General features: G+C 62.0%; 4 protein-coding genes across 9 annotated transcripts; 3 read left to right on the top strand and 1 right to left on the bottom strand.

The window, feature by feature from the left end:
- Nucleotides 1-962: 962 nt before the first annotated feature.
- On the top strand, nucleotides 963-15846 carry TAOK2 (TAO kinase 2). 3 transcript variants are annotated; one of them, XM_090051701.1, is made up of 20 exons: nucleotides 984-1971; nucleotides 2377-2549; nucleotides 2626-2697; nucleotides 3165-3266; nucleotides 3346-3391; nucleotides 3477-3573; nucleotides 3667-3780; nucleotides 3970-4061; nucleotides 4135-4228; nucleotides 4915-4996; nucleotides 5071-5238; nucleotides 5429-5671; nucleotides 6019-6144; nucleotides 6369-6605; nucleotides 6685-6813; nucleotides 7281-7484; nucleotides 7586-7825; nucleotides 13748-13960; nucleotides 14231-14413; nucleotides 14499-15846. In XM_090051701.1, exons 2-20 carry the CDS (start codon nucleotides 2418-2420, stop codon nucleotides 14961-14963), a joined length of 3039 nt encoding a protein of 1012 aa, XP_089907827.1. In that variant the 5' UTR covers nucleotides 984-1971; nucleotides 2377-2417; the 3' UTR covers nucleotides 14964-15846. The 3 variants fall into 3 exon arrangements, with proteins under 3 accessions (XP_089907826.1, XP_089907825.1, XP_089907827.1); XM_090051700.1 differs by lacking the exons at nucleotides 13748-13960; nucleotides 14231-14413; nucleotides 14499-15846 and having other exon boundaries at nucleotides 963-1467; nucleotides 1872-1971; nucleotides 7586-12794; XM_090051699.1 differs by lacking the exons at nucleotides 13748-13960; nucleotides 14231-14413; nucleotides 14499-15846 and having other exon boundaries at nucleotides 964-1971; nucleotides 7586-12794.
- A 2646-nt stretch (nucleotides 15847-18492) lies between these two features.
- LOC149862031 (uncharacterized) lies at nucleotides 18493-21077 on the top strand. Of its 4 annotated transcripts, none has more exons than XM_090051764.1 (7): nucleotides 18493-19001; nucleotides 19415-19554; nucleotides 19656-19812; nucleotides 19887-19993; nucleotides 20091-20177; nucleotides 20293-20430; nucleotides 20546-21077. In XM_090051764.1, exons 2-7 carry the CDS (start codon nucleotides 19417-19419, stop codon nucleotides 20834-20836), a joined length of 918 nt encoding a protein of 305 aa, XP_089907890.1. In that variant the 5' UTR covers nucleotides 18493-19001; nucleotides 19415-19416; the 3' UTR covers nucleotides 20837-21077. The 4 variants fall into 4 exon arrangements, with proteins under 4 accessions (XP_089907890.1, XP_089907891.1, XP_089907892.1 ...); XM_090051765.1 differs by having other exon boundaries at nucleotides 18494-19001; nucleotides 20573-21077; XM_090051766.1 differs by lacking the exon at nucleotides 20293-20430 and having other exon boundaries at nucleotides 18495-19001.
- Nucleotides 21078-21266: 189 nt separating this feature from the next.
- On the top strand, nucleotides 21267-22905 carry CDIPT (CDP-diacylglycerol--inositol 3-phosphatidyltransferase). Its single transcript, XM_090051778.1, has 6 exons — nucleotides 21267-21461; nucleotides 21591-21725; nucleotides 21798-21951; nucleotides 22022-22103; nucleotides 22189-22270; nucleotides 22368-22905. Exons 1-6 carry the CDS (start codon nucleotides 21419-21421, stop codon nucleotides 22520-22522), a joined length of 651 nt encoding a protein of 216 aa, XP_089907904.1. The 5' UTR covers nucleotides 21267-21418; the 3' UTR covers nucleotides 22523-22905.
- A 199-nt stretch (nucleotides 22906-23104) lies between these two features.
- Nucleotides 23105-25599, bottom strand: PRRT2 (proline rich transmembrane protein 2). Its single transcript, XM_090053858.1, has 4 exons — nucleotides 25515-25599; nucleotides 24452-24870; nucleotides 24168-24300; nucleotides 23105-23520 (listed from the first exon to the last, which is right to left on the bottom strand). The coding sequence occupies exons 2-4, from the start codon at nucleotides 24866-24868 to the stop codon at nucleotides 23105-23107; spliced, it is 966 nt and encodes a 321-aa protein (XP_089909984.1). The 5' UTR covers nucleotides 24869-24870; nucleotides 25515-25599.
- Between the last annotated feature and the right edge of the window lie 27 nt (nucleotides 25600-25626).

The raw sequence follows: 25626 nt of genomic DNA on the forward strand, positions 1-25626 counted from the left end.
CCTCTGCGCAACACTGTGTGGGCAGCATTTTGCATCACAAACAGCAGTGGGACTGACAGCCATTAGGGAACCGTGTGCCCACCCTGGCTGATGTTGTGTGGCTCCCCTCCAGTCTGGGGCTGATGGGCACATCCCTGTGCATGCTGTTGGCGGGGCTGGCTCCCCTTGCATTAGGGCTGCTGGCTGCAAAGGTGTTGTCTCTGCTATCATCACCCTTTTGCACAGAGTTGGTGAGGCAGGCTCCCCCAGGAGCATAACTGGGGCCATGGCACTATGCCTTCCCTGCATGGTGTCGCTGCCTCAGGCTAGGTGAGCAGGTGCTGGGGTCCCAGTGACCCCTGCAACAGGAAGGACTGGGTGGGGGGCCTTGGCCCCCTTTCCCCACCAGCATCTTGACGAACTGATGTTTAACGGCCGCTTCGGGCCTTTGGCGCCATTTTCCCGCTCTTTTCTGGCGGATGCTACAGGGCACCGCTGCGCATGTGTGGCCACCAATCCTGCCCTGGTAACAGCAGAGGGATGGCCCTACCCTCAGGTCCTGCGCACACCTATGAGAAGGAGACTCTTGGCCTGGGACCCGCCCCAGCCCCCAGGGGCTTCGTCCAGTCAGAGCTCGGCGTTCGCAACGTCCGCAGCCACTTTTCCTGTAACCGTTATTTGGTCGGCTAATCCCTGCCTAGCTTTCTTTTTTTTGTCCCGTCCCTTCTCTTAGAGCCAACCAATAAGAGATCACTTTCGTCTTGCTTTTTGCCACGCCCGTATCCGGCCTTATAGTAGGGCTCGCCGCTGATTGGCCCGGCGCTATGCAGCTGTGCATGCGCCTAGCTACGCGCCATCCCCTCCATTCAGAGAGCGCCGCTCCTCGGCCTTTCTTCCCTGTGCATGCGCCGGGGCCCAGGTATGGGTAGCTGCTCCCTAGCGACGCGTCGTTACCCAGCTCCTTCACGCCCCCTGCGCATGCGCCCGACGCGGACGCCCTGCAGTGCACATGCGCGTGCTCCCCTCCCCTTTCCGACCCCGCTACTACGCGTGCGCGCTGTAGCCGGGCCTGGTTCCGGTTCGGCTCCGGCCGCGGGCGCCATCTTGGACGCGGGGACGGTGGTTGCGGCGGCCGCACGGAGCAGCGGCCCCCGCCTGGCGCCCGTGGGCCGCCCCCAGAGCATCCTCGCGCCGCCTGGGCCCCAGAGCTTCCCCCGGTCCCGGTCCTGAGCGCCCCCACAGGATCCTGCGCGACCCGCCGCCGCCGCCCATGGAGCCGCACCCGGCCCCTGCCGGTGCCCCGGGGAGCCCGCGGACGTCTCGCGGCTGGCCCCGGCCCCTATAGGAACTCCCGCGGCCCCACACCTCCCGTCAGCGCCCGTCCCCGCTCGTGTCGGGCCCTGCAGACGTGCGGGCTGCCGTGCCCGCGCCGGACTTCCCGGCGGCCGGCTGCCCTCCGTCCCTACAGGGGCTTTGGCAGCTATAGAGGTCTCTCCTTTTTTCTAAGAAACCATATAGGGGTTTGATTTTCTTGGTTCCTGCTTAACAGCTCCCAGCTGGCCTCTCTGCCCTTCAGTATCCTCTTCTCTCTATAGAGCCTACTTCCTTCATGGTCTCTATAGGGGAGCCCTATAGTTTTTCTGCTAGTGGCCCCCCCCTGCTGCCCTATGGCCCTGCGATAGCTGGGGCTCCCTCCCTCCCTGCAGTGCTTCTCCCCACCCAGGCCTGTCCTGTCACTGCACAGAGGGAGGCTGGAGGCACCCAGCCCCCCTGCACCCCCAAGGCCCCCCAACGCAGTGGGGCTGGACCCTTCTAGGGTTTGCACACACCCCCAGGTGGGGGTAGGGGGCTGGCACCTCATACTTGCTTCCCAACCCCCCCCACCCTTATAGAGCCCCCCCGTCCCAGGACGGCGTTGCTCGTGGGGGTGCCAGCCCCCCAACCCCTTCCCTGGAGCTGGAGCCGCCAGGCTGTGGGCGTCCTCGACTGCTGGTGAGTGCGGCCGGGGGTGGGGGGCAGGGGGTAGGGCTCTGTCACGGGTGTGGGGCTGCAGGGAGGTCCCACGATGGAGAACCCAGGCATGGCCCCTTTGCCCCCCAGCCTCCGTTCCCCTTGGTGAGCGAAGGCAGGACCCAGGTGTCCGGGAAACAGGGAACAAAGGCTGGATTTCCTCCCTCCCTCCGCCCCTTCCCATCAGGACTGCCGCCAACCCCGGCCTGCGCACAAAGGATTCTGGGAAGGGGCCTACTCCTCCCCACCCAGTAGATCCCAAGTCAAGGATCCCCCTTCCTCCTGGCTGCTTCTGGGAGCTCCCCCCCGGTGCCTGAGTTCCCTAAGGGGGGTGGGTACCCGTGTGCCTGAGTTCTGCAAGTGCTGACCCCCCACCCACACACGCAGGAGGAGAGCGGGGCCCGTGGGGCGCACACGGCCCGGCAGCCATGCCCTCCGGCGCCCGGGCCGGCAGCCTCAAGGACCCCGAGGTGGCTGAGCTCTTCTTCAAGGACGACCCCGAAAAGCTCTTTGTCGACCTGCGTGAGATCGGCCATGGCAGCTTCGGCGCTGTATACTTTGTGAGTTCCCACCCCTGCAGCTTTGCCCCCTTCCCTGGCGGCGCCCCCCTGGCACTGACCCGCCGCCTCCTTGCAGGCCCGTGACATGCGGAGCAATGAGGTGGTGGCCATCAAGAAGATGTCATACAGCGGAAAGCAGTCCAACGAGGTGAGTCCACAGGCATCCAGACTCCCCCCAGAGCAGGCAGGGAACCCAGGTGTCAGGGTGCCAGTTCCCCTTGCTTGTATTCATTGCATTTCATGCCATCATCTTTGATGCAGTGAACTCAGGCATCCGGGCCCGCATCCTGCTGCCCTCTCGCAGCAGGGAGAGAACCTAGGTGTCCAGGCTGCTTTTTTTTGAGCTATATGCTCGTAAGAGAAACCAGGCATTTGAGCTTCTCCTTCTCAAGCCCTGCGGCCTAGAAGGAACCCAGGCATCCAGGTTGCCTCCATTCTAGGCCCCTGACTCTGGTAGGACCCAGGGGTTGGTGCAGTGAGCTGCAGCCCCCCTGTCCAGGGGGGAGGGTGGGACCCTGTAGTCCAGGCTGCTGCGGGAGGGTGGGACCCTGGTGACTGCTGGGAGGGGGTGGGAAACCCTGGTATCTGGGCTGACGGGGCAGGGGACTGTTTCAGAAGTGGCAGGACATCATCAAGGAGGTGAAGTTCCTGCAGAAGCTGAGGCATCCTAACACCATTGAGTATAAGGGCTGCTACCTGCGCGAGCACACGGCCTGGGTGAGCAGAGTGGGGGCAGGGGGGAGGGGGGGGTCTGTCCATGCCCCCACCCCACTGACCTGCTGTTGCCTGCCTGCAGCTGGTGATGGAGTACTGCCTGGGCTCAGCCTCTGACCTGCTAGAGGGTGAGTGGCTGAGGGGGCATGGCGGGTGTTGGGGGGTTTGGGTGAAAAGCATGGTGGCTTAGCCTCACCCCCCCTGCCCCCCCAGTGCACAAGAAGCCACTGCAGGAGGTGGAGATTGCGGCCATCACACATGGGGCCCTGCAGGGCCTGGCCTACCTGCACACCCACAATATGATCCACAGGTACAGCCCTGTGGGTGCCTGTCTGGTGCCCCCCCTCCCCCCCCCCCCACTGTGGCCATCTACACCCCCAGTGACCCCTCACCCCCTGTGCAGGGACGTGAAGGCTGGAAACATCCTGTTGACAGAGCCGGGGCAGGTGAAGCTTGGGGATTTCGGCTCTGCCTCCATTGTGGCCCCTGCCAACTCCTTCGTGGGCACCCCTTACTGGTGAGGGCCTGTGCCAGGGGGCCTCTGTCTTCATCTCTTCCTGTTAACAGAGGCAGGCTCTGCCTACCAAGGGTGGGGCTCTGCCAAGGGGCAGGGCCATAGGGAAAGGGGTGGGACTGCTGTCCTGCAGAGGCAGCCAGGCCCCACCTCCTGGGGGCAGAGGGTTGGGACTAATGCGGTCTCCGGCAGGATGGCACCTGAGGTGATCTTGGCCATGGACGAGGGGCAGTATGATGGCAAGGTGGATGTCTGGTCCCTAGGCATCACCTGCATCGAGCTGGGTATGGCAGGGCCTGGGGATGGGGTCTGGGCAGGTGGGGTCTCCGGGTTAGTAACACCCCCTGTGTCCTCCAGCGGAGAGGAAGCCGCCGCTGTTCAACATGAATGCCATGAGTGCCTTATACCACATCGCCCAGAATGATTCGCCTGTACTGCAATCCAGCCACTGGTGAGACCCCCTCGCCCCCCCCGAGTATTCCCCACCCACCACCTCTCCAGTTGCTAGTGAGACCTTCCCCCCACAAGCTCCACCAGCCACTGGTGAAAACCCCCCAGATCACTCTTCCCTAGCAGAGACCCTCAAACCCCACTGTACAGATCCCACTAGCCCCCTGATCTCCTGCACAAACTCTTCCACACCTCGCTTCATTTCTCCCTGTTCAGAGCCCGAGCCCCTTGCAGCCCTGGGGTCTTTGGAACAGTGGGCACTGGCAGCCCAGACACCTAGGTTCTTTGGAAGGGAAACAGAGCTAGGGGGTGACAACGGGGCAGCTGCAAGCCTGGATGCCTCGGTTCTCTGGAAGAGAAGTGGGGGTTAGTTTCTGGACGTCTGAGTCTTGACAGCTGTCTGTTGCAAGGAAAATCGAATCTAGTCATGTCAAGTTGGCCAAACACAGAAGTCTTTTCAAGATGACTTAAAATTGGCAGTGATTGTGGCTTAAAGTTAATCCCAGTAAAATGCCTGGGAACATGGAACATTTAAAACAATGGAACAATAGAACCTTTAAATAAAATGATAACACGGCTGTTTTTGGGAGTAATTAAGGAGAACTCTGTGATTTAACCACCGGCACTTGTCCAACAAACAAGGAGCGCTTGAGTGACTTTTAGGCCAACACTGCCCACCCTCCTTAGGTCGGAGTATTTCCGCAATTTTGTGGACTCGTGCCTGCAGAAGATCCCACAGGACCGGCCAGCCTCTGATGTGCTGCTCAAGGTGGAGTCTGGGGCCAGGGCTGGGGTGGAGGGTCAAGGCCCCCAGCCCACACTGACCCCTCCGTGCCCCCCCAGCACCGGTTCCTGCTGCGCGAACGGCCACCCACAGTAGTGCTGGAGCTGATCCAGCGCACCAAGGATGCAGTGCGGGAGCTGGATAACCTGCAGTACCGCAAAATGAAGAAGATCCTCTTCCAGGAGGCGCCCAACGGCCCTGGCCCTGATGGCCCTGATGATGATGAGGTGGGTGGGTGGGCTGGGGGCCAGGATGTGCAGACCCCCCAGAGCCGGCTACATCCCACAACACTGGCCCCCCACAGCTTTGCACCCGTCTGCTACTCCTGCCTCCCAGCCTGGGTGCATGAGCTCCCCTGCTCCCCTCTCAGCTCTGTTGCATGGCATCTGGCCTTACCACCCCCCCCACCTGTGGCAGGAGGCGGAGACAATGGTGCAACGTGGTGGCACAGTGAGCAGTGTGGGCAGCAGCCACTCGGTGCCCAGCATGTCCATTAGTGCCAGCAGCCAGAGCAGCAGCGTCAACAGCCTGGCCGATGAGGCCTCTGACCCTGAGGGGCCTGGCCCTGACCCTGATGAGGACGATGGCCCTGGCCTGGCCCTGCTCCAGGAGGGGGAGCACACTGTGGCCTCCAACAGCTCTGTCATCCACCGCCTCCCGGTACCGTGGGGGACAGACCCCTGGGTTCTCCAGGCTGGGGGAGGGGGTGGTCTGGGAGCCTGGACACCTGGGCTCTTTGAGGATGGGTTGAGAACAGAGAGGCTAGGAGCTCAGATGCCTGGGTCTTTTGAGCTGTGGGTGGTGGGGAGCAGGGGATGGGACCCCCACGTGGGGTGGGAGTTGGCTGCTCAAAGCAAGGGTCACCAAATGCCTTGATTCTTTAGGAGCGAAGGTTTGAAGAAAGGGCCTGGGAGTCCAGACTCCTGGGTTCTGTGGGAGCTGGGGGGTGAGAGCAGTGAGGCCTGGGATGCCCAGGTCCCACAGATCCCCTGCCCCCCCTCCGCCAGGGCCACGATAGCCTGTATGATGACCCATACCAGCCTGAGATGGAAGCGCAGAGTTCATCAGCCGCCCGACGCCGCGCTTACTGCCGCAACCGTGACCATTTCGCTACCATCCGCACTGCCTCGCTGGTGAGCTGGGGCTGCAGGCGATTTGGGTGGGGCCTCGGAGCCAGGGGCTGGGCTTAATGCCAGGGGGTGGGGCTCTAGGCAGCAGGTGGTGTGGGCTGTGGATGGGGCTTCTCAGGAGGCAGGTGGATGTTGCGCCTACCCGGGGGCGGGGGGCTTACAGACCATGGGTGGAGGTTTTCAGTGGGGGGCAAGACCTGGCTGGCTGACCCCGAGGCTGGTGGCAGGTGACGCGGCAGATGCAAGAGCATGCACAGGACTCGGCGCTGCGGGAGCAGCTGAGTGGCTACAAGCGCATGCGGCGGCAGCACCAGAAGCAGCTGGCGGCACTGGAGAATCGCCTGCGCGCCGAGCGTGATGAGCACCAACTGCGCCTGGAGCGGGAGCTCGAGGCACAGCGTGGGGCCTGCGTCGCTGAGGCTGACAAGCTGGCCCGCAAGCACCAAGCCATCTGCGAGAAAGAGGTGGGGCCTGGCTGTGGGCCGGAGTCGGGGGTGGGGGTGGGGCCAGGCCAGCTCTGACCCTGCCACCTCGCCCCCGCAGATCAAGGCAGCACTGGCAGAGGAGAAGAAGTTCCAGCAGCACATCCTGGCGCAGCAGAAGAAGGAGCTGGGCGGCCTCCTCGAGGCCCAGAAACGACACTACAAGCTGCGAAAGGAGCAACTCAAGGAGGTGAGGACCCAGGTGTCCTTGTCCCCTCACCCCCCTTGCCAGTAAAGGGACCCAGGTGTCCAGCCCTCTGCATCTGCGGAAGCCCCTCCCCTACCAGGCACAGCTGTGGGTTTGGATCTTGGTGCCAGGACAGTCCTCTCTTGGGCATGGAGAACCCTGGCATCTGGGACTCTCCTGTTCCTGGGAGCTGGCTAATCCCCTTGTTGGTCTGGGATAAAGAATCCTGGTGTCTGGGAGCCTCTTGTGCCGCAGGAAATTTTAACAGCCAGAACCTTTAGAGCTTTGGGGTTAAGTGCTGCGGCATGCGGGAGCCTTTGTTTGGGGGGTACAGAAAACCCTGGGATAAAGGACCCAGGTGTCCGGGACCTGCTTTTGTTCTGGGGAGAAAGGACCCAGGTGTCAGGGCCCCCTTTGGGCCCTGGCGCATTGGGGTGTGGGTGGGCGGGCACTGAACAGGTGCCACGCAGGAGCTGCAGGAGAACCAGAGCACACCCAAGCGGGAGAAGCAGGAGTGGCTGCTGCGCCAGAAGGAGGCGCTGCAACAGCGTCAGGCTGAGGAGGAAGCGGGGCTGTTGCGGCGCCAGCGCCAGCACTTCGAGCTCCAGTGTCGCCAGTACAAGCGCCGCCTGCTGCTGGCTCGCCATGGCCTTGACCAGGACCTGCTGCGTGAGGTGGGCAGGACCTGGGGGAGGGGGCAAGGCTTGGGTGGAAAGGGGTGGGGTCTGTGTGCTTGGAGGAGGGGGCGGGGCTGAGCGCTCTGCCCACCCACCAGGAGCTGAACAAGAAGCAGACGCAGAAGGACCTGGAGTGTGCTATGCTGCTGCGGCAGCATGAGTCGTCGCAGGAGCTTGAGCTGCGGCAGCTGCACACAGTGCAGCGCACACGTACAGAGCTGACTCGCCTACAGCACCAGACAGAGCTGTCCAACCAGCTGGAGTACAACAAGCGGCGTGAGCAGGAGCTGCGCCAGAAGCACGCCGCTGAGGTCCGCCAGCAGCCCAAGAGCCTCAAAGTAGGTGGCTGTGCCCCCCCAGGCCAGCACCAGCCCTTCGGGCAGGGGGTGGCCAGCACCCTGCGGCCGGGCCAGGCCACCTCGACACACCCAGACCCCGATGGCCGCGCGGTGTCAGGACAGCCAGAACCTGACGGCTGGGCTGTGTTAGGCAGCCTCGAACCTGACGGCCAGGAGGCCTTGGCGCACCTAGAACCCGAAGGGCGAGCCGTCCTGGGCAGCCTAGAACCGGATGGCCGGGTTCTGTTGGGTCACCTAGACCCCGATGATCGGGTGGCGTTGAGTGACTTAGAACCGGACAGCCGTGCTGCGTTTGGACACCTAGAACCCAGCAGGCGGGGCACATTGGGAGGCCTAGACCCCAGCGGCCAGGTGGTGCTTAGACACCTAGAGCCCGATGGGCAGGCTGCACCAGGAGACCTAGAACCTGCCGGTCGTGTGGTGTTGGGGCATCTAGATCCTGATGGGCAAGAGGCTGTGGCACTAGAGCTGAGCTGGGCTACACTGGGTGGTCTGGAGCCTGATGGGCAGGAGGCACCAGGGCTGGCAGAGCTGAGTGACCTGGAGCCTGATGGGCAGGAGGTGCCAGGCTGGGTGCTGGAGCCGGACCTGAGCGACCTGGAGCCGGACGGGGAGGCAGCAGCGGGTGTGCTGGAGCGGGCCAGCCAGGGCCAGGATGAGGAGGACGAGGAGGGCCCAGGCCCACGGGGCCCTGGGGATGGCTGCCCAGCCCCTGAGCGGACGTGGGCAGGCGCTGGGCTGGTGCGGTGGCAGGTGCCAGGCTCCCCTCTGTTGCCACATGTTGTGTGTGCAGCACTGGCACTGCTGGCAGCTGCCTGGCCCTCAGCACCTGCCCTGCTCCTGCTGCTGGCAGCGCTCTGGGCACCAGGCAGGAGAGGGGTGCTGGAGGGGGCACTGGCAGGACTGGGTGTGGCTGGTGCGCTGTGGGGTGGGGCTGTGCCAGCACTGGGACTGGCAGTGCTAGCGCTTAGTGCCTGCCGGGGCCGGCTGTATGTACCGGTGCTGTTGGGCGCCTCGCGCCTGCTTGCTGCACCCTGGCTCTTCGTGCCGCTCTATGCAGCAGCTGCATTGGCCCGGGGTGTAGGTGGGGGGGCAGCGCAGCGCCTCGCCCGGCGCCTCTGCTTACGTGCCCTGCTGCGCCTACCTGCACCCATCTTCCGCGCACTGGCGCTGGCCGGGCTGGTGTCAGAGCGTGGGCTCTACCGCCTCTTCCCCCGTGCCCGCAAAGGCGGCTTCCGCAGCCGCCTGCCTGTCCTGGCACCCCGCGCCCGCCGCCCGCCTGCCCACCGCCCCGGCCTGCGCACCCTGTTGGCCCGCCTGCTGGCCTGCCTGCCTAGCCCAGCCCTGCGCTGCCTGGCAGGTGCACGGCTCCTGCGTCCACAGCCACCCAGCCGCCTGCCCCGGCCCAGCCGCCTGCCCCGGCCCTGCCACCGGCGCCCCGTTGTGCAGGCCGCCTGCCGGACCCCTGCCCCAACCCCCCACCTGCCACGCCGGCCCTGGCGCTGACCCTGGGTCTCTGGGGAATGCAGCCCCTCTCCTTTGTGGGGTGCCTTGTCACGGTGCTGCAGGGCAGGGGTGTCTGGGTCTCTGAGCCTCTGCCTCCCTCTGCTCATAACACTATGCCCCGGGCCTGAGGGGCCCAGGTGTCCGAGAAGCCTCCCTGCCAGGGGGTGAGGTGCGTTTCTGGTCCCAGCCCCTGTGGGGAGGCGGGTGCTGGGCCTATTGGGGCTTTTCTGGGAGGCAGGACATGACCCACCCCACTCTGCCTCTTTTTGACCCCAAAGTTCCCTCTTGTGTGTCTACCCGTCCCCCCATCTCCTCTTCCTCCATCTCACTTCCCTGTGCCCTGCTCTGCTGCCCCCTCTTTGTTTGCTTTTTCCATCCTTTTTGGGGGGTGAAGCTGGGGGGCTCAGCACAGCAGTATTGGGGGTTGGGGCAGCCCATTTTCTGCACCCCTGCCATGCGGGTGGCCAGCATCCACACTCCACAGATGCTTGTGGCCTGGTTCAGGCCACGGTTGCCCCACAGAGATGTCCTTTGCCTGCATGCCCGGGGCTGCTTCCAGGGCACACAGGTCTATGGGTAGGTGCACACAGCCCTACAGGTGGATGCACGCATCTTACCTGTACATCTGTATTGAAACTTAGGCTTTAACACCGAGCTGTGTGTGTGTGCACGTGTGTGTAGTGGATACAAGTTACACGTGTGTAATTTGTATAGATATTGTCTGTATGCACGTGTTATACCTAAATTATATTTCTTAATTGTCATATACGTGTGTGTGTGTACATGCATATATATCAATGTGCATACATGTACATATATAGAAGTAATATATCAAAGCTAATTTATGATTGTGTGTGTGTGTGTGTGTGTGTGTAATTGAAATGATATATAAAAAAACAACTTTGATATACAAGTCGTTTTTAGGTATCTGCATGTAAAGCTTGCATATATAAGTTATCTCAGCAACTTGTATATATGAAAGTTTGAGATCTCTGTATATATAATCTTGTATAAAAGTAAGTTTGATATTTGGATACAAGTGACTTGCAGATCAAAGTTCTATATATGCACATGCCTGAGCGGCTCTGTGTGTGTGTGTGTGTGTGTGTGTGCGCGCGCGCACATCTAAAAGGTGTTTGTGCATGCATGTGTGCACACACACACGCGCGCGTCACTTTTATGCAGGTAAAAGTCATGTGCATATCCAAGTATTATATGCACATGTATCTTGGTAAGATAAACCTTATGTATATGCAATTGATATACAAGCAACTTATATGCAGATAAGTTGTTGTATATCAGTTTTATTTATACTTGGCTCAGCACTGCGTGTGTGTGTGTGTTGAAGAAACAAGGAAACTAGCAAGAAAAATGAAGCAGGAGGAGCTGACAGTGGAGGCTGAGATGCATGTGCACATTGTATGTATGTATGTATGTATGTACGTATGTACGTATATATATCTACACAGGGATGTAGCTGGTAGCTGTGCTGGTCTAAGACCAAAAGAAATGCAAAATTCTCAAGCTCTTGATTCAGAGATGATAACTTTTATTAGATCAACTAAGACATTGCAAAGAAAGATCACTTTTTTGCAGTGTCTTGGTCTAATAAAAAGTGTCATCTCTGAACCAAGAGTTTCCATTTACATGTGCACACACCCTCTGTTTATTAAGCTCTTGTGCAACTTTAACAATTTTGGATGTACACAGGAGTGAAGCAAACTGGAAATGGTGACTGAAAGCAGAATTCACTCCATTTTTTAGTGCAGCAGAAGCTATGCATTGGATAAGGATGACATAAGCATTGGATAAGGATTGCATTTCATGCAATTCATGAAATCCCTCAGCAACTGGAACATGTTTGCTATGAGGTGGAAAACGATTGAACGATGCATCATAAAAGATGGCTGCTCTGTTGAAATCTAGAAATTTGAGCTGCGTTGTGTTAAAACGGAATGAGTTCTGCTTTCAGTTGCCATTTCCAGTTTGCTTTGATCCGTACATCCAGATTTGTTAAGAGTTTAAAGTTGCACAAGGACTTTATAAACACCCTGTACACACATACACTACTGTCTCTGTGTGTGTGTGTGCAAGGGGTGTAGGTTGTAGTTGTGTTGGTCTAGGCACAGCACAGAGAAGGGTCTTGGGGAATCTGGTATCTTTTATTATACTAACTCAAATAATTTTTGCATCTATTTGAGTTGGTCAAAAGTGCTCAGATTCCCCCAAAGAACCTTGTCTGTATGTGTGCATACACATGCATGCATGCATATATGTGTGTGTATGCTAAGTATAAAAATAAGTCTTTACAGCTGATACAGAAGCACTGCACAGATAAAAGTTACTTGTATCTTGATTTTTAGTGTACATGTGTCAGTAACCACATATGTAGCAGCTAATGTGTGCAAGAAACTGATACACAAGTAACTTTTACATGCAGAGGAGGTGCTTGAACATGACAGGTTTCTACACACGCATCAGTAACTTCCACACACAGTTACATAACTGTGATGATGCACATGCCTGGGATTAATACACAAGTCTCCTTTATGTGCAGATAATTACTTCTATATTGCAGTTGTGTCTGTGTGTACACATACACACATAGTTGATACAGATGCAACTCGGGGGGGGGAGGTGTGCATATAACACTTTGGTACGTGAGGAACTTCTCTCTGAAAAAGTGACTTATGTATCAAAGGTTTCTAGACCCACCTGTCAAGGCTGCCAGTTGTGTGCCCACATACCGTTAAGTGTGCGATATGTGCAGTGGTGCCTTACACACACACACACACACACTCCCCCTCAGGTGTCCAGGTCATGTACTGGCAAAGGGAAGTGCGAGGTCTCTGCCCAATGGGAACACGTGTGTACAAGCTCTTCCCTATGAGCAGCAGCTGGTTCTTGGTGTGGAGCTGGGCTCTTTCCCACCCCTGCCCCTGGTTCCTTCATTCCTCCCCTGGTTTGGGGCAGCTGCTCAGTTTGGTTCCAACTCCAGTGTTGGTTTCCCCTCCAGCTTGGTGCTGCCCACATGCGTCTCCTGTCCCCATCACTACAGTCTCATCTGGCTTGGAAGGGATCCCCAGTGCTGGGAGTGTGGGTGCCCCCTGGCCCTCCCTGTGTGCCCCAGCTGCCTCCATCCCACTCCTGGCAAGACTGGGGCCAAAGCAGGTGGGTGCACTCAGGCCTCAGGCATCCGGGATGAATGCACACCCATAAAGCCATGAGGTCCAGGACACAGGGCTCAGGCGGCCAGGGCCCCCACACACCCATTTGTTTTCTGAACCAGCCCAAGATCTGGGGCTCCCTGGGTCTGAGACACCCACACCCCCTGCTCCCCCCCTTGCCCCTATTTATTTGCTCCCCACCCCTGTGCGTGCCCCTTCCACCCTGCTCTGCTCCATTTGATTTGAAGCCAATTAAAGGTGGTTGCCACTCTCCAGTCCGTCTCTTCCACGCTCATTATTGGGGCAGGGCTGGGTCCTGAAACGCACCTCACCCCCTTCCCCAGCATTCCCTCCCGAGGCCAAAGGTCAAAGCTGGGGCCAAAGGTCAGTGTAGTTCCCCCCCCCCCCCAGCATTGCTGGAGGGGAATGAGGTTGCCCCTGGGGCCAGCCTGCAGGAAGGAGAGAGGTCATGGGTTGTGTGGCCAAGGTCAACCAGAGCAGTAGCTGGTGAGAAGGTGTTGGGGGTCAGCCCTGGGTCTATGGGGGTGACCCCTGCTTGGGGCCATGCTACTGCCCTAGGGAGGAGGTGGTGTGGGGTCAGAGAATGTATAGGGGAGGTCAGAGATCACACCACAGTAGGGTGACTGACCCCATACCTGTCCTTGGTCACATGACTGCCCTTAACTCCTGGAGGTAAAGGGTCATCTGCCTTCCTGCCCCCCCCCCCGAGGCTCAGAGGCCCAGAATTTTGCCGGGGGGGGGAACCAAAGCATGCTGGGAGTTGGGTGGGGCATTGGGGAGGAAGGCATGCTGGGAGCTGGGGAGCATTGGGTCGGAAGGTGTATGGGGTGGTGTTACCAGAGGAGCAAGGTATCATGGGAGTCAGTGTCCCTTGGAGAGGCCAAGCCTACAGGAGCAAGGCATGCTGGGAAGCACAGGTACCCCTGTAGTAGCAGGTTGCTGGGAATGCTTTATGGGCAGCAAAGCATTGTGGGAGTTGGGTCCCAACAGCAGCAAAACAGGCTGGGAGCCAGGTGTTGTCAGAGGTGTGACAGGATCCTGGGTGTTGGGACAAAGCATGCTGGGAGCTCTCACCAGGGCAGCAAGGCCTCATGGGAGCCAACATGACCCAGTGGCATGGGCTACTTGGGCAGAGTGAGGCATGCTGGGAGGCGGTGCAGAGCAGGGCATGCTGGGAGCGGGCTGACGTGCCCCCCACCCCCCGCAGGCCAAAGAGCTGCAGATCAAGAAGCAGTTCCAGGACACGTGCAAGATCCAGACACGGCAGTACAAGGCCCTACGCGCTCACCTGCTGGATGGCACCGCCAAGGCTGAGCACAAGGCCCTGCTCAAGCGCCTCAAGGATGAGCAGACACGCAAGCTGGCCGCGCTGGCTGAGCAGTACGACCACAGCATCAGCGAAATGCTGTCTACGCAGGCCGTGAGTGCCCCCCTGTCCCTAGCACGGCCACAGCATCACAGAGATGGCCCCCACCTGGGCCTTGAGACCCCCTGGGATCCCCCTATGGCCCTCTTTTACCCCAGAGCCAGCCACAGCCCCTAGGCCTATTGGCCAGGCATGGGGCAGCCAGCCCTGTGGCCCTCTTTCACCCATCCCTGGAGCCAGGGACTGCCCTACACCCACTCAACGCCTGTGATCCTTGGGCCTTGCGTGCCCCCACTGCCCCCTGACCCTTGGCCCCGGTTGCAGCTGCGCCTGGATGAGTCACAGGAGGCAGAGCAGCAGGGGCTGCGGCGGCAGCTACAGCAGGAGCTGGAGCTCCTCAATGCCTACCAGAGCAAGATCAAGATGCACACGGAGGCACAGCACGAGCGCGAGCGCCGTGACCTGGAGCAGCGCCTCTCCCTGCGCCGTGCCTTGCTTGAGCAGCGGGTATGTAGCTCGAGGGAGTGCTGGGGGCCGTGTGGGCCAGGGGATGGTCCTGGTAGCACTGACCTCTGCCCTTTGCCCAGCACAGATTGAGGAGGAGATGGCAGGGCTGCAGGCAGAGCGGTCAGAGCGCATCCGGGCACTGCTGGAGCGGCAGGCACGAGAGATCGAGGCTTTTGATGGCGAGAGCATGCGACTGGGCTTTGCCTGCATGGCGCTGGGGGCTGCGCCACCTGCTGAGGGCCCCCCCGCACCGCCTGCCTGGCCCTCACGCCCCGTTCCCCGCTCTGGCTCCCACTGGAGCCATGGCCTGCCTCCAGGTGCCTGGCGCCTGGCCCCACCACCTGCCCCAGCCCCCGTACCTGCCCCAGCCCCCACCTGGCTGCTGCCCCCACCGCCGGGCCCCCCTGGTGCCCCACGGGGTTCCGCCCCCCGCAACAGCCCTCAGCCCCTGCGCCGCACAGCCTCTGGTGGCTCCCCTGGCGACCCTGGGCTCAGCCGCTCTGCCAGTCTCTCCTCCCACATCCTCAATGGCGCCCACTACTACTCCTGAGCCCCTCGGACACCTGGGTCCCCCAGTGCTTGGGGCTTGAGTGTGTGCATGTGGGTGCATGTGTGTGTGTGTGCGTGTGCATGGCCCAGATGCCTGGGTTGCCTGCCGGCCCCCACTGTAGGGGTCCCTGGACACCGGGCTCCTCCCAGCACTGGAAGCTTGGGGGGGGAGCAGTGTGTGTGTCTGTGTGTGTGTGTGAGACACCTGGGTCCCTGCCCTCACCCCATTGCTGTCCCTGCCCTGCCCCCTAGCCCAGTAGGGCCTGGACCCCCCTGGCATGAGCAAACCCTCAGGTTTGGGACTGGGGTGGGGTAGGGTAGCTGGGCGCTGTACATAGCTTCTCCCCCCAGATTGGGGCCTGTCTGCCACAGGGCCGGGGCATGGTGTGGTGCTGGAGCTGGGCCCCCAGGTGTCCACAGCCTGCGGTGGCAGTCTGGCGCTCCCAACTCCTCCCTGCTGCTCCTGGCACCTGCCTGTGGCATTTGTTCTTATCCCTTGGCCCTGTCCTCATGGCTGGGCCAGGCCATGCTGCAGGCTGCTCTGCCCGTGCTGCCCTGTGCTTGCTCGCTCGGCTCCTGCTGCTTCACTTTCTTCCCTCCGTTTTGTCCCCTTACTCCTTAAGCACCCCCAGTGCCCTCCCCAGTCCCTGTACATAGTCACACGTGTATTTCTAGCCCATTGCAGCCAACCCCGGGCGCTGTTGTGATTATTCTGACTGCCCAGTAAATTATTACCACCCCCCAAGCCCTTCTGCGTGGCCCCCGGACCAGGTGGCAGCACCTCCCCCCTCTCTGACCGGTGCCATGGCGATCCATGTACAGCCCCCGTGGCCGCGTGTCCACGTCCTGGGCCCGTGCGACTGAATAAAGCAGAGGAGACAGTGCCACAGCCTGGCTTGTTATTCTGCCGGGGGGGAGGGGGGGCGGTGTTTGCTCTGTTGTGGGCATTGGGGGCAGTGTCAGGCCTCTGTATGCAAATGAAACCATCCATATGCAGGCTGAAGGCAGGGAGCACAGAGCTAAACCTGCTCCCGTGGCCACAGGCAGCAGGACCAGTGCCAATGGGAATGTGCGCACCAGTCATCACTGTACTGGCCCTACAGGCTCAGCTCTACTGGTGCTGGGTACCTCTAGTTTCCCGAAGTTGACCTGTAGTAACCCCAAGTTGAACTCTGTGACCCCTAGTTTCCCAACAATGTTGGCTGTGACCTTTCACCTAGTGGGGGGGGTTGATCTCGCTATAACTGTTGACCCCACATCAGCCTCTCAGCACCCCCTGCTCCCACTACATGTCATCAGCATGCTGCCCTCCCGTTCCCCAAGGGTACAGACAGCTCCCCTGGTGCTAGGCCCAGATGCCTGGGGATGGGGAGGGGGGTGTTCCTGGGTTTCGCCTGGTGCAGGGTCCAGTCCAGCTGTTGAAAATTAAACCTTTATTCATCATGTCATAGTGCTGGGAGTTGCCCTCATGGGGGGTTACAGACTGGTCCCAGGTCCCCTCTCACCCTTGGCCCCCCCTCCGACCCCAGTGCTCTTCCCAGCATCCTCTGGGGCAGGCCTGAGTCACAGCCAAGCCTGTGGGCAGGGGTGAGGCAGAGCCCCACCCTCCTGAATGTGAGCCACATTCCCAGAATCCTCTGGGGCACTGGCAGTGTGGTGGGGGTGCTGGGCCTCAGTTCCATCTGCTCCTGTGTGGGGCTTGTCCCAGAATCCCCTGGGGCAGAGAGAGAGTGTTAAGAGAGTGTTACCCACAATTCCCCACCCCCAGGTCCCTTCCCAGGATGCTCTGGGGCCCCTCACATGCTCTACACCCACAGAGTCAGCCCCCCCACCCCTGAGCACAGCCCCTGGCCCCCACCTCCCTGCCAGGCATCATCTGCACAAGGCAGGTGGGTGCAGAGCCAGGCAGCATGGGCAGCCAGGTGGATGTGGACCCCTGGACGGTTGGGGGTGCCGCAGGCCTCGCCCCAGCCCTCCAGCAGCTAGGCTGGGCCCGTGTGGCAGGCCAGGGGTCCCCCCAGGTGTTAATGGGAGGGTGAGAGAAGCCACCCCATTGTTGGGAGCTGGGGGATCAGGGGGTGCAGGAGGGATGAGAGGAGCTTCCTGATGCACAAGCTGGGGGGCAGTGGGAAGGGTGAGTGAAGTCATGGGTGGGAACGCGGAGATGAGAGGAGCTTCCTCACTGGTGGCAAAGTGGGATACCTGGGATCTTTCCATGGGTGACAGCAATGGGATAAGAGGCACTTCCTGATAGTAGGGCCATGGGTGGGGGAGGTGTCTGGCCAACCCAGCATCATAGAGTTCCCAAGCCATGGGGTGGCAGGCAGGGGGCTTGGAGGACAGGCCAACGAGCCAGGGCTGGGCCACCCCAGAGCAGCAGCTTCTTGGGCAAGGAGCCACAGGCAAAGTGGGAGAGCTGGACTGCAGACAAGTGGACTCAGACTCGCTGGGGGGCTCATGGGACGGGGCCAGGGGAGCTGGCTGCACTGAACAAACCCTTCCTGAGAGCACAGGAACAACTGCCCTGGTGTGCAGGAAGATGAGTGAGTCCAGCTGGGCTCAGCAGGGAACTCCTCAGTAAAATAAAGCACAAAAAAAGAAGCTTGGAAGTGGAAACTCGGAGGAGAAAGGAAGGAGTGTAAGAGCGTGGCTGGGGCAGGCGGGATGCCAAGCGTGGTGGGACCTACAGGGATGCTTGGGCAGAAGGAGGTTTCTACAAGGACATTGGTACAAGAAGAGGCTCAAAAGAAGTGGGGCCATACTGACTGGGGAAGGGAACCTCTGTGTTAGTGGTCCGTTACCGACCTACACTGCTCATAGAGTTATAGATGTAGGGTCAGAAGGGATCTTGTACCTCTTCTAGTCCGACGCTCTGCCCTGGGCAGGAGAGAAAACTGGGCTCAAATGACCCCAGCTAGGTAATTGTCAAGCCTCCTCTTAAAGATGCCCAGGGTAGGAGCCAGCACCACTTCCCTTGGAAGTTGGTCCCTGGTGATGGAGGAGGCAGAGCAGGCTGAAGAGCTCGATGCCTTTTTCACCTGGGGCATCACAGGCCAGGTCAGCGCACAGATGGCTGCAGTGGGCAGCGCCATACGGGCAGGAGGGAGCAGCCCTCGGTACTGAGAGAACAGGTCAGGGACGGGCTAGGAAAGGTGGCCATGCACAAGGCCACGGGCCCAGGCAGGAAGATGATGGAGCTGGAGCACGGCAGGATGAGACTCCCAAGTCCCACCCCCCAACCCTTGGCACCTGTGGCTCCAGGTACAAGCCAGGCTCAGGGCAGGAGATGTGCCCAGCTCTGGGGCGCAGCAGCTGCACAACAGCCAGATCCAAACACAGCACAGTGCAGGCTGAGGTGCATCCGCCCCTGGGGTCCCACCCACCCAGCTATACCGATACCAGTTACCCCTGCCCCCAACTGTTACCTAGTTGCACTGGTCCCACTTACCCCCCGCCCCCCTTATTGGTCCCAATTACCCAGCTATACTGGTCTGAATTACTCCCCACTTACTGGTACCAGTTACCCCTCTATTACTGACTCCACTTACTGAACTATACTAATCCCATTTACCACCCCCCGCCCCACTTATGTGCCCAAATTACCCATCTATACTGGTACCAGCCCCCCTACTGGTCCCAGTTACTATTCCTTCCTGGCTCCAGTTAACTACACCAGCCTGATTCCCCCCAAGTCATTCTGGTCCCAGTTACCCCCCCACACACACACTAACAGTTCCCACTCACTCAGTTATACGGGTCCCAGTAACCCTTCCCCCACTTCCTGGTCCCAGTTACCCAGCTGTATTGATTCCATTTACCTCCTCCCCGCCCTTACTGGTCCCAGTCCCCGGCTACCCATTTACCTCCTTCCCGCCCGCTGCCACAGGGCCCTGTGTCATTACCAGGGAAACCTCCCACCTCCATGATGTCACCCCTCATGAGTCATTTCATGAGCCTCGGCCCCGCCCCGGCCACGTCGCCCTGACAACCACCTCTGTTCCCTGCGCCGCCTGGGAGAAGCCGCAGCCTCGGAAACCGGGTGGGGGCAGGATCGGGCCTCTCCCACCCCCCGGCACACCTGGGATCGCTATAACTGCCCCCAGACCCAAGACACCTGGGGTCCCTATAGCCCCCCCCACAGCGCCACGGCTACTGCCATGCAGGGTCCTTATAGCCCCCCCATAGCGCCACGGCCACCTGGGGTCCCTATAGACCCCTCACAGCACTACAGCCACCCAGGGTCCTTATAGCCACTCCCAACCCCCCAGCCACCCGGGGTCCCTATAGCCTCCCCACAGCATGACGGCCACCCAGGGTCCCTATAGCTGCCCCGAACCCCTGGGGTCCCTATATTTCCTACATGCACACCTAGGTCCTGTCGCCCCTGCCCTGGATACCTGGGTCCTGTGCCGCTCCGACCTCCTATCCCAACGCCTTCTCTCTGTGCTGCAGCCATGGAGCAGGCGGGGACCCCCAGCTCTGACGCCCCCGCAACCCTCAGGCCCGAGGAGCTGGCGGCCGCCGTGAGCAGCACCGTGGCCTGCGCTGCCCAGGCCCTGCGCGCTGCCTGCCTCGCCCACAAGGCCACCCAGGTGTGCCCCGGACACCGGTGTCCCCTCCAGCCCTGATGCCACAGCCCCCTGTGTCCTGGACTCCTCAGTCCCCACACCTGCTTGACCTGCCGCTCCCACAGGTGTCGCGCTCGCAGGCAGGGGAGGCGCTGGTGCAGGCACGGCTCAGCTACCACCAGGCCCAACGCCTGGGGGATGGGCTGTGCCCTGCCACTGCCCCCTGTGCCCGACGCCCGCCCGGCACCCACAGCAGTGAGGCCCTTCGCCTGGCGGAGAGCGGTGAGCACAGAGCCGGGACCCCCGCCCTTGAACCCAGGGACCCCAGGGGGACTTCTGACCTCTCCACCCTGCAGTGATGCTGTACCCGGACGCAGCGCCCCCCGGCTCCACCCTCACCTGCCCCTGCTGCGGGACCCAGGCATCAGGAGCCGCCTGGCTGGCGATGTCCTGCCGCAGCCCGGTGAGTCCCCGCCACCCCATGCGCGCCTCCGCCCCGACGCCTGGGCTTCTCTGGCTCTGGGCACCTGGGTCCCAGCCACACCCCTCCCACCCCCTAGGAGCAGGACAACGACGACCTCGAGGACGATGAAGAGGACGAGGAAGAGGAGGAGCTCCAGGGTCATGACCCTTCCCGCCACCGCCAGGTACCAGCCCTAAGCCCCACCCCCGGGCAAGTGACTCTGCCCCTCCCCTTCTCCATCCTGCCCCCAGGACCTGCCCCCTTGTGGACCAGCACCGCCCCTCCACCTCTTGGCCCAGGTGGAGGTGCTGCGCCGCGAGGACCGGCTGGGGGGCCCCTTCCTGACACGGCGCCGCCACTCCCCCCGGCGCTCGGCCTCCGGGCTGCTGGAGGGCCTGTCCCCGCTCGTCTCCGAGCAGGACCTCAGCACCATCCAGGTACTGGGGCAGGGCCAGGGGACAGAGTCTGAGGGGCCTGGGCAGGGCTACAGAGGAGGGGGAGGGCAGGGTACTGTGCTGACTCCGCCCCTCCTCCCATCTGCCCTTTCCCCAGCCCCTGATTTGCTACCCCTCCCGCCAGGGTGGGACTGGGAAGTTCTTGAGTCAGGTGACCCGGCGGGAGCCACGCAGCTCCCGTGCTGCCCATGGCAACAACCCCAGCAATGTCACTCGTGACCCCGCTGCCCCCGAACCCGGCAACTCAGCAGAAACCAGTGACCAGGATGAGCCCGGGGATGTGTTCGACAACGACCTCGCCAACCCTGGTGCTGCTGAGGTCGCTGACCCCAGCTCCGACCTCAATGACCCCACCGCTGCCGAGGTCACCGAGCCTGCGGCCCAATAAACATGGTGCCTCTCAGAGCCCCAGGAACTGGCTTGGGTGCGCCTGGTGAGCCCGTGGGATTCTAGGTAACACTGCATCCAGCAATGCTAGGCATTGTGGCATGGGGGCCCATGCCAGCCCCAGGGCATTCTGGGTAACATCTGCTGGTAGGCTTGTAGGAAAGGGGCCTGTGGCCACCTCAGGGTACTGTGGCCTTCGGTGGGGATTGGCCATGTCAATCACAAAGGCTTGTGGGAAAGTGGCCTTTATCCTAGCCCTTCGCGCTGATTGGCTACTGCGAGGCCATGTGACGCTGGGAGTCCGTGAGCCCCACGTGGCTATAGCAACGGGCGGGAAGGGCGGAAGGAACTATGGCTGAGCCCTGCGACGCAGCAAGAAGCCAATAGCTGCACCCCTCCGCCAATGGTTGCGCCCGCGCCACTTGGTACAACCCGAGCTCCCTTCCTCTCCCCCGCGCTCCTTGGTCCCGCCCGGCCGGGACCGGAATCCGCGGGTTCTTAAAGGCGCCGCCGCCATTTCCCTGCTTCCCGCGTCCGGTGCGGCCAAGTTCGTGCAACTGGCTGGGCCGGTGCCGCGGGGACCATGGAGGACGAGAACATCTTCCTCTTCGTACCCAACCTTATCGGTGCGTGCGGGGCACCAGGCGGGCGGGGCGGGGGGCTGTGGGCGGGAGTGCGGGGCACCGCGGGAAGTGGGGCTGCGGCCGGGAACGCGGGGCAGCACGGGGGCAGCCCGCCTACTCGCGCTCCCGTAGGCTACGCCCGCCTGGTCCTGGCCGCCGCCGCCTTCTATCTGATGCCTGCGGCCCCCGCGCCCGCCGCCGCCTGCTACCTGTTCAGCGGCCTCCTGGACGCGGTGGACGGACACGCGGCCCGCCTGCTTGGCCAAGGTGCAGCGGGGGGCGGGGGCGGGGGCGGGGGCGGAGCCGGGCGGAGTGGGCGTGGCTGACCGGGTCCCCTAGGCACGCGCTTCGGGGCGCTGCTGGACATGCTGACCGACCGCTGCGCCACTATGTGCCTGCTGGTGAACCTGGCCTTGCTGTACCCGACGCACGCCGCGCTGCTGCAGGCCAGTATGGCCCTGGACGTGGCCAGCCACTGGATGCACCTGCACAGGTGGGCGGGGCCGGGGCCGGGGCGGGGCCTTCCCGCGCCCCACCCTTAGCACTGACTCCTGTCTCCCCAGCTCCGTGCTGCGGGGCAGCAGCAGCCACAAGACCGTGACCCTGACGGGGAACCCGGTGCTGCGGCTGTACTACACCTCGCGGGTGAGTCCCCGCCCCCTCCCCCCCCCCCTCCCCTCCCCGCCTGGGTTCTCTCGGCCGCCAGTAACACCACCTTCCTCTCCCGCAGCCCTTCCTCTTCCTCATGTGTGCCGGCAACGAGCTCTTCTACTGCCTGCTCTACCTGCTGCACTTCACTGAGGGGCCCACAGGTACAGGCTGTGGGCTGGCAGTGAGGGAGGGGTACCTTTGGCGGGAAGGGGCGTGGGGGGCAGCACCCCTAGGGCCTGACTTCTGCCCCCCCCCCAGTGCTGCCTGGACACCTGGGTCTGTTCCGTGTGGTGCTCTGGCTCTCGGCCCCTGTGGCGCTGCTGAAGACGCTCATCAACGTGGTTCACCTCATCTCAGCCTCCCGCGACCTGGCTGCCATCGACCGTGCCGAGCGCCACTTGCGCTCCCAGTAGTGCTGGGGCTGGGGCCAGGCTCTGCAGGGCAGGGCTTGCCCCCTGCTTCCTGCCTCCAGCCCCCAGTGTCCCACAATACTCTGCAGCATTGTCCAGAGTCCTGCCACCTGGGCCCCTCCTAATTCTCGTTCTCCCTACTGTCCTGGGTGGGGTATGGGCAGCCATATTTATTCCAGATATGCCCCCCCACCCTGCTGCACCTGCAGCAGAAGCAGCTTCTTTCCATCTATCATGCTGCCATGTCTGCTCTTCCCACAATTCTTTGTGTTTGGTTATTCCATGTCCCAGGGGCCGTTGCAGTCCAGGGGCCCATGGGTGTTACTGCTGTGGGTTGGATGGGTCTTGCCCTCCCCTGCTTACAATAAACATGCTTGGGCCCTGAGGCTACGACTGGTTTGTGCCCCTGTAGGGCGTGGGGGACTCAAGGTGGGGAGGGCTGGCCCCACATACAGACGGGCTGATGCAGCACTCATGCAAGACGAGTTTATTGGCTCGTTTCATGCATTGGCTACAAAAGGTCAGGCTGCCTCCTGCCTCACATTTTATCTTCCCCCCCCTCCCCCCCCCCTTCCCACTCCCTCCTCATTTTTGCATTGAAATGCCCCATTTCTGGGTAGCAGAAGACCACACCAAGCCTGGCCCTGCCCCACAACCCTCTCTGATCTGGGCCAGGGACAGCCCTGGCTGTGTGGCAAAAGTATGGCCAGGTCCCATACAGCCCCCTCCCTTCCCCTCCCTGCTACAAACCCACCCCACCCCACTCCAGTGGTTACAAAAAGGAAGATCCATGCAGCAGGCGGTGCAGCCCTGGCTCGGGGCCGCCAAACACATGCAAAGGTGGGGCCCTGGCTGGGCAGGCCTGCAAGGGCGGGGCTCTGTTGGCCCAGCTGCCCCTGTCTGGTTCCAGGCCACGTCCACCTGCAGGAGGGGCCCTTCGGCTGTGTCCTGTGGGTCCGTCCATTGGGCACCAACAGCAAGGGCCAGCGTCAAGGCAGTGCCTGCAGGGTTGTGGGGGGAGCATGTGGAGGAGTGGATGCTGGGATAGGTATGGGAGTGTGAGGGGGCAGAGGAAGGGGTGTGCAGCAGGACTGAGGTGGGTGGGCACATGGTGTGGGATGGCTTGGGTATGGGGGGTGGGGAAGAAGATGGAGGGACTGGGAGGGCGTGGTGGTGATGTCATCCTCACTTGAACACTGTGGGGAAGGTGGCAGTGAGTGGTCAGAACAACCACCCCACTCCAGCTTTGGGGGGGGTGGGGTTCAGGGCAGGGTAGGGCCTGGAGGTAGAGCTGAGGTTACCGGAAGTGGGCAGGGCTAGGAGCCATAAGGCAAAAGGGGTGGAATTTGAAAGCCCAGGGGTGGTGTTTCAGGGCCCGGGGGGGCGGGTCTCAGGTTTTGGGGGCTGTGGGCAGGAGTGGGATTTTGAGGCCCAGAAGTAGGGCTAGGAGGCACCGGGTTGGGTTTAAGGGCCCGCAGGTGGGGCTAGGATGCAGAAGCCAGGATTTAGATGCCCAGAGGTAGGGTTTCAGGGTCCACAGGCAGGGCTAGGAGGCCCAGGGGTGGGGGTTCAGGGCCTGGGGACATGGCTTGGAGGTAGGGGGTAAGGGTTGGAGGTCCAGGGGCCAGAGATGGGGAGCTGCACTTACCACCAGGGTGCATGGCGATGACAGTGGCGATGATGAGGGCACCGGCGCCCAGCCCCACCAGGCTCAGCAGCTTGGCCACACGGCCCAGTCGCCGCGCCCCGTCCACATCGCCCTGCTGGAGCGAGCTGCGGGACTGTGCCCACCTGGCTCAGACTGGGGCCAGGGGTCCATCCCCTGACCCCAGATGCCCCCTCAAGCCGCACACCCCAGTACAGTCCACTGCCCCCCCCCCCGGTTCAGGGCACACGGCATGCAGATGAGGCCAGGGCAGGCTCACGGCTCACCATGATAGCGTAGGCAAAGGCGATGATGTTGACTGGCCAGACAGGGCAGAAGCAGGTCAGGGCTGCAAGCAGCACGAAGTCCCGTGGCTTCTCCTCCGGCTCTGGCTCCGGCTCCGGCTCCTGGGCTGGTAGCCCCAGCTCAGGGGGCACAGGAGGGGCAGACGCCCCGCCCCCTGCCCCACCACCACCCCCCAGGTCTGACTGGGAGCGGGGGGGACCAGGGGGCCGGGGTGGGGATGCCAGTGCCTCAGCAGAGCAGGCCCTCACGGGGCCCACCCCATTCTGTATGGTGGTGGGGTGCTCTGCCAGGGTCTCCATGGTGACCGGGGCCCCCGGCGAGGGGGGAGGAGGCTGCGGGGGTGGTGCAGGGTCTGGGGGTGCCTCGTCCTCCTCCTTCCTCACTGCCTCGGCTGACATGGCTGCAGGGACAGTCGGGTCACTGCCTGACTGTGACCTCTGACCCCCAGAAGGGATGACAGTGACAAGGGTGTGGAAGGGGCTGCTGACATGCACACACCAAGGATGCACACTTGTGCAATGCACGTGTGTGCACAGAGCAGACGCCCAGGCCAGTGCATGCATGGGACAGAGGCAGCCACCTGCAGCCTGCCTCGGCTGGGTGTACATGGGATGCACATGTGTGTACAAGCACACAGGCTCCTCCCAGCTGCATGAGTGCACCGAGCTTGCCCCACTGCCCCCATGCACAAGGATAGGCCCAACCCCTGTTGCATACGCATGGACAAGTCCCAGTCCGTGCATGCTGCGGGCACGCCCTGCTGCCCTCCTCAGCCCTGCCGGACTCCAGCAGCCGAGACATGCACACCCGGGGAGACAGCGGGCCACCTGTACCCGCACGGGCGGTCCCGCTCTCCCCACCATGCAGGGAACCCAGACACCTGGACACCATGCAGGGGCCCCATGCACGGAGGGAACCCGCCCGCCCACCCATGAACACACACATGCACAGGCAGGGAGCCTGCCACCCCCGCGCACTGCCCAGGCGCGCGGGTCCCAGGTGTCTGGAAGGGACCCGGGCGCTTCCGCCCGCACCCGCACGCACCGGTCCCGCACCCGCCGGCGGAGAACCCGGTCCCGGTACCAGCAGGGAACCCAGGCGTCCGGGGAATGCCAACACACACTCGCGGGACCCGCCCCCCGCCACACCCAACCCC

Source organism: Crocodylus siamensis, chromosome 6 (genome assembly GCF_052110815.1).
Source record: "Crocodylus siamensis isolate JL-2025a chromosome 6, ASM5211081v1, whole genome shotgun sequence".
Classification (NCBI taxonomy): Eukaryota; Metazoa; Chordata; order Crocodylia; family Crocodylidae; genus Crocodylus; species Crocodylus siamensis.